At 40.8% G+C, this 10483-nt stretch overlaps 1 protein-coding gene across 2 annotated transcripts in view; it reads right to left on the reverse strand.

Moving 5' to 3' along the window:
• LOC118425280 overlaps nt 1-1597 on the reverse strand; it is a 7262-nt gene extending 5665 nt beyond the window's left edge. For both annotated transcript variants that reach the window (XM_035834079.1, XM_035834078.1), the window contains exons 1-2: nt 1442-1597; nt 690-778 (exon numbers count right to left, since the gene is read on the reverse strand). In XM_035834079.1, the coding sequence (XP_035689972.1) occupies nt 690-778; nt 1442-1511 (159 nt within the window). In that variant the 5' untranslated portion in view covers nt 1512-1597. The remainder of the gene's footprint in view (nt 1-689; nt 779-1441) is intronic.
• Between the last annotated feature and the right edge of the window lie 8886 nt (nt 1598-10483).

Consider the following 10483-nt stretch of genomic DNA (forward strand, 5'->3'; position numbering starts at 1 on the left):
ACTAGGCGGTGGAACTGGACCATTACAATGGACTTGGTCCCCATGTAACTCTAACATGGACTGCACACTGTACAAAGCATTCCTTTCTGCTGGGACAAGTGTGTTGCTATTTAATCCTAAGTTATAGTTGTACATATTCAATAAATTTGAAGGAATGTGAACAGTAATAATGTTTGGATTCAGGCCAGGCAGGTGGGTATCGCTCCCCTGATTGGTCGGCGCCTGGCTATATGATAATAGATGTTAAAGCATTTCGCAGAGAAATCCTCCGGCCACAGACGAACTTTGGGAAGACGTATTCCGTACCAATGTATTCAAACGTATATGTGCTATGTGTAAACTGTGCTTGAGCACGAATAAGGCAAATATGTCACAGTTTAACTTCTGACGGAGCTTGTGCACAAAGGAATTGAACACTCCAAAAGCATTACTAGTAACAAAACAGAGAAATTAGACGTCCAGTGAACACCTGGACTTTCAACCCTATAAGGGAAATAAGATAGATCATGGGCATCGTATGGATAGAGTAGATAGGGATCAGTAACACGGATGCGTACAATCCCTGTAATGTTTTACAAAAGGTGAACCACAACATTCATATTGCAATTGCGGTTGATGGCTTGGAAGATTACTATAGCCACGGGTGGGATTTCACCCCCTAAAAATAGTTTGTATAGATCAGTACTCACCAACACACGGACGCAATCCTTTAGATGGCTGTTGGTACTGCGCATCCTAAGGAACTCCTGCCTCATGTTGGCAACTGTCATGAATTCATCTAAAGAGAGACATAAAATGTCCATGTGACGTACTCTCCAAGCAGAGGTTGAGCTCGGGCTTTTTTTAAACCAGCCTTTATGCGTTTTGATCGGCCGGTGCTAAGAAGAAACAGTACAGATTAGAAAGCCCAGCATATACGCCTAAAGACACGTCAAAAAACAGACAGATCTGAAATTCTGCTTGTAGACTTTACTAGTGACGTAGTTTAAGATGTATACAAAACGTACATATATGACAAGAAAACCATCGTGCCAGACGTAAAGAGATTTGTTTTCATTAATGAAAGTCGTTGAGCGCTCGGCCGCAGCGACACCGCCAACGCACCGCATTTTCAGTGAGTTACGCGCGTTAGCATTGCCAGCAGCCTTTAAACTTCAGTGCATTTGTGTTTTCTTTTCACTTCCTGTTCGTTTTGTTCCAAGTACCCGGACCAACAGTGAGAACTGCGTCCGATAAGAGGCATTTTGAACTAGGACATCCCGAAAATCCTCCTGATTTATGCTGGCATCATTATAAACATGGGCCATTTATATAGTCAACTAGTAAAGGCTGTAACACATGGGATTCATGTCCACAAGTATGAACTTCGGCGTGTCAAATTTCATCGTAGCGGACTGAAAACTCCGTTATATTAAGCTAAAAGTCTTTCACAATTCCTTACCTGTCTTAACATGCACTTGTGTATATTCACCATCCCTAGATGCACCTCTACTCTTCTTAAAACAATCCATTGTCAAGCTACGCTAGAACATTTAGTCTGGCTAGCTATCGAATGTTACTAAGCAGTACTGTTCGAACGATAAACAATGGAACGTTATGACGTCATGATCGACAAGAATGGAACGGAGAAGAACGGCGATCTCCAACTTCGCCTGACATCATACAGGTGTTACATCATCAAGACAAACGGTTAAACAAAGCCACATATTGCCTTTTATTTGCTTTGACTCTTTAAATACTTGAGAGGAAAGTGGCTTTCTGTTGTCCTTGGTTGTAGGATATCTGGGGCAGGTCGAAGTGAATTTTAAACAATGCGGTTCTTTCGTCGTGGTGAAATGAACACTTGGAAATAAAATGTGTTTCGTCTTCCACTGACTAGAAGTCGATTATTTACATATTCTTTATATATAATTTCCCTCACTTGAAATGAAATGCTGCGTATTTCTGTTGAAGGTACCATGTTGGCTTTCAAATGTAAGTAAGATTCTCGAGGAGTCTGGTTATGGGTACCTACTGTTGAACCAAGACTATAATATACCATCAGCTCAGTCGCAAGTGAAACAAAGATTGAAAGACATATTTCTACAGACTTTCAATTCCGAACTCAACTCTAATGGAAAAAGGGAAAATCAAGGAAACAAACTAAGAACGTACAGGAAGTTCAAAGACACCTACGAAAGAGAACAGTACCTAAATATACATAATTTCAGCCATCGCCGAGCCATGGCTAAATTAAGAATTAGTGATCACCCTTTACAAATAGAAGTAGGAAGATACAACCGGACTCCTCCGAGTGATAGAATCTGTACACTTTGTAACGCCAAAGATATTGAAAATGAAGTTCATTTTGTATTGGAGTGTGAGTTATATAGTGATATACGTAATTCTTTTATTAATGTCCTGAATTTTGATACACGAGCTAAACAGTTAGTAAAAGATGAGCTTTTTGTATACATAATGAAATCATCTGACAACATTGTACTGCAAAAACAGGAAGTGATGCTATATTGTAGAATAGTATAGCATTACATATTTGACTGTATAGCATTACATATTTGACTGTTTTGTAAACGATAGATGTACTTAGTTGTTCTGTCTCTCCCACTGACACTGTAAAGATTCTTTACAGCAACGTTTTATGTAACTACTGCATTTAGCCCATATGGGCAAGGTCATGCAAATAAAGATCATTGTCATTGTCATTTATCGCCCGCTCTCTACTTCTAGGTAGTGATCAGTAATAACAAACTCCAGACAAATATTCCTACAACAGCAAAGAAACTCCAAGAGCAAAGGAAGCTTGCAGGATGCAAAACACAGTGGAGAAAGATAAAGAAAGACTGCATGCAGTTACAGGACTCTTCAAATACTGTAGAGGCAGAACACAGTGGATGATGGTGAGACTGATAACAAACCTGTAACCGTACAAACTGTTTTGTAATACCGCTTGTTATTGTAGGTGTAGTAAGATACCACATTCTTGTATCACTGTTATTGTACAGAATAGGAAATGGCCCATGTGTGTGTGTGCCCTGTATTGGGACACGTGTTCAGCACCAAGGACAGGTATGTTAGCTTATGGGTGTATGGTGTTCAGCACCAGGACAAGTTTGTTTGTCTGTATCCGGATGGTGTTCAGCACCAAGGGCAGCAGTACAGGTATGTTCGCTTATGGGTGCATGGTGTTCAGGGCCAGGGCAAGTTTGTTTACCTGTGTGGATGGTTTTCAGCACCAAGGACAGGTATGTTAGCTTATGGGTGTCTGGTGTTCAGCGCCAGGACAAGTTTGTTTACTTGTGTGTGGATAGTGTTAAGGACCAAGGACCACTCGCCTTGTGTAGACAACAATTGAATACAGGCCCAGGAATCATTTTATACACATTTCCGTGGTGACCGTAAGTAAGGAAAGCCTCTGGCGGTCAACACGGCTATCTAACATGGTTCGCCATTGATGGAATGTATTAGTCGTTTGGCAGGAACTAACTTTTGGTTAGCTGCTTAATACTTTTCTAGTGAGTTAAGAGCACAAAACGTTTTGCAAGCTGTATCAAGAACAGACATTGTTAACTTCTACTTATTTCTTTATTACGTTGATAAAGTGAGCTTTGTAGTTCATTTTCATTCATATATACACGTCGTAAGAGCACTCTTCTTGCCAGTCAGGGAATATATTTAACAGAGGTACCGGTTTGCAGCATGAAGCAAACGTGAATAGAGATATGCTCTGGTGATACACGTTGCTACATATCCAGATATTCTCATCATGCAAGCCCCGGCATGCTTTATGGGGCCTTGGACCGAATCACTCTCAGTCAAATCACTGCCCTATTTTTGTATCACTCCACCAGTCACATGTAGAGCTAGAAGTTTGTAGATTAAATCCTAGTCCGCTCATCCAGTGTCTCCTAGCCATCAATCGTAGTCAACAGAGCACTACAAGGAGTCAGGGAACACAACACAACACACGTGTATTAGTTTTCTTTGTCAAAGAAATGCTAACCTTATTCTGTTTGATGATTCAATATTTATACCAGTGTCACTTACTGCATTACGGAATATAACAAAAGTCTTTTTTCTTGGTTGTGATATAGTATTATATCGCTTCAAGTTTTGCAAAAGCTTTATTATATTTCAACCATACTACATGTACGGGTTAAGAAATATTGCTTTCCTGATGTTTCTTCTCCTTTTCCTGTCATATTTTTGAAATCAACTCATCTCTGTCATTCTGGGGACAAATGACCTGTGCCAATACATTGAAATGTGTTCAGTCCTGTACATGTTGTTAGAACATACATGTACTGTTTTAACGTTAACAATGACACATCAAGAAGCTTGGAGGTTGTAGCACAATGAAGTGACGCTTCTGTTTTCTCCTTGTGGTTTCTTTCGTTTAGGATAAGGGATATCTGTTCTTGAGTTCTCAGTCCCTTGACTCCTACTAGCTGTTGCCGGCGTTGTTGTCTCCATACCATAGGCGCCTGACATGGTAGCTTGTCCGTACGGCGTGATGATATCGTCTTCGTTCTGATGATCCGGTATGACATCATACTGATGATCCGGTTGGGGCTGGTCTTCCACAGTCTCGTAGGTATGATGGGAGAACTGGTCGGCGCCATGTTGGTTTTCCGTATGACAGTCGCTCGAATTCTCTTGAGATTTCTTGAATATATTTTTACATAAAACAAGAGCGATGAAACAAGACAAGGCAACAACTGATGATGTCAAAAGTGCAGTTATGACCAGGTCCAAAGGATTGATTGAAACGTTGTTCATGTCTGAGTTCAGGAGAAACACTACATGGTGTTTACCTTCATCAGCTTCTGTCAATGTTTCTGTACCCGAGGTAGGAAACTCAGTGACACTGACGTTAGGACCAGTGCTGAACGTTGACACTTTATAATGAGCTGAAACATTCAACGCTTCGTCTGAAGGAAACAGTACGGTACAAGACACGACATCGCCACGCCATTTTTGCATGATAATTTCACTGACCGTTAGAACAGAGATAGTCTTTCCCACATAGTTACAGGTACTGTTTGACAGTGTTGAACGATTAGCGTACAGTGTTTCTGAGTGGCAACATGTGAATCCGTCAGGGTCCATGTACAAGGATGTCGTAATGTTGACGTCACCATGATTGACGTGTGTTCCAAACGACACGTCTGTGATGACGACATCATTTCCGTCTGGCAGAGTCCACTTGATGTGGGGAGGTTCTACTTCCCAACATACCTCACAACGTAAGGTCCGGGCACCATCCAAGGAACTGATGGTAAGTCTTGGAGCGGGGCACTGCAGCGATGCTACCATGGTGCTTGTAAACTCGCACAAATGCCTACCTTGGAGAACTCCTGGATAGCTGCACGTCAAAAGCCTCAAATCCGTTGACTGAGAATGACAAGATTTCATCAACCACCTGAGAGCGCACGTGCAGCGAAGGGGGTTTCCTACCACTCGTAGTTTAACAAACTTCCACATGTCGAAGCTGAAATCTTCAATTTTCAGTTGATTCTCTTGTAGACTTGCGATCCAGTTATCCGAAAGATCGATGTCACCGATGCGAGGAGTAAACCTGAAAGCGCCCGGTTCGATGTACTGAATCTCATTCTGGGCCAGGTCCAAAGTGCTGAGTAATCTTTCCTCTTGTATGACCGGGAACCAAGTTGCTCTTACCGCCTTGATTTTGTTACCAGCGAGACGCAGCACTCGAAGGCGGTGAAGGGTATCAAAACTACCTGAAATGATAATGGATTGTCGAAATATAAACATTCATACATGTTGTGTTTGACGTAATATTAGTAAAGTCATCACAGCCAATTAACTAAAAATGAAACACTATGTCAGGAAACCTTATTGATTATTTACGGGTTCGGCTGTGATAGATATCTGTATCTCATTTTTATAGATGTACACGTGTATAACCGCCCTTGGGCGTAACACACCAGCTTCTCGGGCACGCGGAGCGGCAGCAGCTGGTTATATATTACACTGAAAGACCTGTCACATCTTACTACGTATACAACATACAGCTAGGTCTAGCCAAAGGGAACGGGAACGATGCTCAAGGTACAACAAAACAAGTACATGTACATCTATAATAAAAATATCAAATATTTTATTGAGAGAGTTCAGAGTTTGAGGATGGCCGGGTAAGGTTTAATTGTATACCAGTATACGTTATAGTACAATAAGGAAATATTTGGTTACTAGTGTTGTATGTGCATTATCATCCAACTTTGGACGTACCTGTTTCCACGGTGTGAATCCTGTTGTACCGTAGATCCAAGAACGCCAGCTCACACAGATGTCTGAAGTAGCCAGGTTTGATGGCGGTCAGTTTGTTCCACGGTAGATGTAAGGCGACAATGTCCAGACAGCGGTCACTGGTGCCAAACGCCTCGTCCTCTATGTATGCTATCTCGTTGTGAGACAAACTCAGATGGCCACAAACTGTTTTGAACCACCGTTTTCCAACATAGGACAACTTGTTGTGACTCAGTGACAGGTTGTACAGCAAACGGAACCCATCAAATGTGTTGTTGTCGAGATGTAGAATTTCACCTATAATAAGACATGAAACGATCACGTTATGGCAGTGGTAACTGAAGCATGCTGGCAAAAGATTTCTGTGTTCTTTTTGCTTTTTTGTCTAATTTTCTCATATATACCTCGACACTCTATCTGTAACCTTTACATTAGGTCATTGTGGCCATGTGACAATCGCCAGTTCGCCACGTATCATTGATGCCTCCTAGCGGTCCGTATCATTTTTGCAGCTATTTAGTCCTTTCCTGCAATAATTTCATGAACTGCTAGGAGGCAATTTTGATCTATGAGATGTAGAATGTCACCTAAGCCAAGAAAACGATGAAATGCTTACGGCAGTGGTGACTGAAGTATGCTGGTGAAATATTTGTACCTTGTGATTAGAATGAGTCAATGCGAGCCTAGCTAAACATTAAACTAATTTCTTAATTGCAAAAGTAACATTAAAGTCTTGGTATTACAGGAAAGAGGATGTTAACAAAAACTACCAGTCAGTAGTACCAATCCATGGTACCATCAGTAGTTGATAACTTGTTAAAGATTAGGCCATGTTGATTTGATGATATGGATGACATCCGTAAGCGCATTAATTTTCATCGTCGTACAAAGTAGCTTTAAAGGGAGCACATATAAGTTTAAAATTTAATAAAAAATCCTAAAACGGATTCATAGAATGAACTTCCAAGGTTTAAGAAAAAGATATGATAGAATCAAAATGAAAAATCCATTGTTCAGCATGCCATACTCTGTGTGTTTCGTCATTTATTCAACCTTCCTAACCACCTAGATTTCAAAATGAAGGCAACTTTTTTGACCAAACTTTTTTTATTCCCACGCTCACATCAGTTATGGGGTTCCCAGAGAATGGCATCCATATAGTCAAATCGACACGACCTAATAGATATTATCTAGATAAAAAGGGACAGATGCATGTGATTTACTGCCATATAATTGCATCACTATACATTTTGACCTTCTTTGGTTAGCATACCATGATGGTTAAATTCTAGTTTGTATTTGTCATACTATAACCGTAGTTTAGCTGCATATAATGTCAAGACAAAATGACCAATAAACTGGTGGACGTACCGACTGATAAGTATCTAATGCCAGCTCAAAAAAGAACAAGGAATAGTTACCAACCTAGAATTGATGTGTTTAGAAATTCACATTTTTAAAGAACTATCGTAGAGTGGAATTTGTTATCACCAAACACAGTAAGGGCATCTTCGGGACGGTGGATAGTTTTAAAGAACACTTGCAGATAGATGTGCAAAAACTAGGTGTGACAAGTCGTTTGGTGTAATATAACCACTGCGAAGCTCGTGTGTTACGCTGAATGGCTATAATATAGATACAGATACAAATATATTACCTGGTTCTATGTAGAGTTTCCGTAGATGTTTAAGGTGGTTGACGTCAGACGAAGTCAGGTTACCGAGCCGGTAGTTTCGGAGCCACAACGCGGAGGTTCTCTCCAAAAGCGGGCAGGATGGAATCTTGTCCCGGCCACTTTTCTCCAGCGTGGCGTCGCAGATAACACACATCTCTCCAGACGATACCTCCTGAACACTGTCCGGATGACATGGTAGTGCGTGAAGCGATGTACACGTTGGGCACTTATCAACGAAACATGACGCGCTTCTCATTGAGACCAAAAGGGCAATCAGCAAGACGATCTGCACCATTTTTTAACGATTTCTCTGTAAATTCGCACAAAAGAAAATTTTCGAGGGAGTTGCCTTTCTTACGTGCGCTTCTATGAAATACTTACTGGAGGTATGCATGGTGCGCAGACAATTGTGTTTTTTGATGTTCCATCCTCCTACGCAGGGACATCCAAACCGCCTGTCAAGCGAGGAGCTTAAAAACTACATAAAGTCATGCAATCACCACCCACAGGCTGAATACAACAATACACACCGCCTCAACACGCCGCACACACGAAAGCATTTGTGATCATATTGCTGTCAGATGAAAGTAGAATTGCCCAATAACCTAAGGCAAGGATGTTGTGTTGTTACATGCATTTATGTAACTGTGTCAGAATGGATCTAAATTGTCTGACCGGTCCCGGAAACAAAAAACCGCACATCCGATTGACGCTCTCTGTGCTTGGATGTACCTATGAATAAGTTTATCAAGCTAGCAAATTAAAATATATTTTTCAGTATCTCATTTTACATTTCATGTCATTTATTGTCTATCATATAAAACCTTGTGTATGTTTTTTAATGATGGAAATTTCATTAAACCAATGGTCTAACGGCAGTCTAACGGCAAAATTTACCCCCGAAAATGCAAAAACTGATGGCGTTTCAGAGAGACGTCCCAAATTCAAAATTTAGCCAGACCTCCCTCGTGATGGCCGCGTCTTGGGTGCAGGACAATATGTTGCGGGAGCGTCGCTCTCAAAATTCTTTTAAACTGAATTTTACTATCGTACTTAGCTTAGTTTACAAGCTGAATGTGGCCCCCAAATGCAGGAAATGACGTTTCAGACGGTCAAGATTTCAAAATTTTCTCCGGACCTCCCTAGCGATGACTTGCGCCTCGGGCGCTCACAACGACATGGTGAAAATTTATGTGGGTTATCCTCCTCAAACAAATTTCTGTCTTTGACAAAAATGGCATTAGATTTAGCATAGTCTCCAGCAAAATTTGTCCCTAAAAATAAAATAAAAATGGCGTTTCAGAGGGTGCAGATTTTGAAATTTCCCCAGACCAACCTTCCGACAGCTCGCACCTTCGGTACTCGAAATCGTGAAAATATTTTTGGACATCGCCCTTGCTAAATACCATGTGTCTTTCTTACAGAATTGTCATCAAACTTAGCTTAGTCTGGCAGCAAAATTTGCCAGTCAAAATGCAGGAAATGGCGTTTTAGAGGGTCAATATTTCAAATTTTCCCGGGGGAGCATGCACCCGGACCCCCTTAGGATGGTCGCGCCCCCGGCGTACCGCAAAATTCTGTCAGTAAAAGTCCCCCCCCCCCCCCATATGAAATTTCCTGCCGCCGCCTCTGCAAAGTAAGGACCTGAATTGGATAATCAATGACAAAATGCTGCAACAGCCCTCCTTGCTAAAATAAGATAAGATTTTCATACTTTGGACAACTTGTGAAATTTGCGTAGAGTGGAGACCATTAACGAATATACGTAAAGTAAAATGAGGTAACCTTACCTTGAGGTAAATTTACATGATCATTTTACATGATAGCTTTAGAATACGTTATTTGAAAAGGCTAACATATTTTGGCGAAGTTATGAAGTCCTAAAAGTCTAGTCTTGGTTATTGTCTATTTCTATGAAGAAATGATAAAAAGAATGATTGGAAAAAAATTGCAAATTTTCTGATCAATACAACGCATTGATTACATTGTGTAAATATCTATCTGAAAAGCAGTCTGCGAAATCGTATTCGAAAACCAATGATCAAATATCAACGGTTTCTCTGACAGTTTGAAACTGCCCGGAACTGGTTGAGTCTTGCCTGGAGACTGACCGGTGGTTAAACAAGCTTTGGCATGACGAATGTGCCATTTGCGTCTTTCATATCGTGCCAGTGACAATCTCAAGTGTTTTACGTTTACATTATGAGATTAATTCACTAGAAAATTCACACCCGCCTTTCTGACGTTGACACATACACTAGCCCTTCCGTACCCGGTTGACGTAGAGTCAACATTTTCATCATAATGCTCTTTGGCGTATTTATCATACTACTGTTGACTTTTACGTTGATATTCAACGTGGATTTGACAAATCTTGATCATTCACTGCACTTGGAGGGATGAAATTTTCAAAATGTATAGCTCTTTAGATTTTATGCACTTCAGTTTCCACATTTTTCTGCATTGTTTCAAAAAAGAAACGAACAGTATTTGGAACATCAGGTGACCCAAGTCACCAGCACTACTGCACGAAGTACGTCC

Source organism: Branchiostoma floridae, chromosome 11, assembly GCF_000003815.2.
Source record: "Branchiostoma floridae strain S238N-H82 chromosome 11, Bfl_VNyyK, whole genome shotgun sequence".
In the NCBI taxonomy this organism is placed as follows: domain Eukaryota; kingdom Metazoa; phylum Chordata; class Leptocardii; order Amphioxiformes; family Branchiostomatidae; genus Branchiostoma; species Branchiostoma floridae.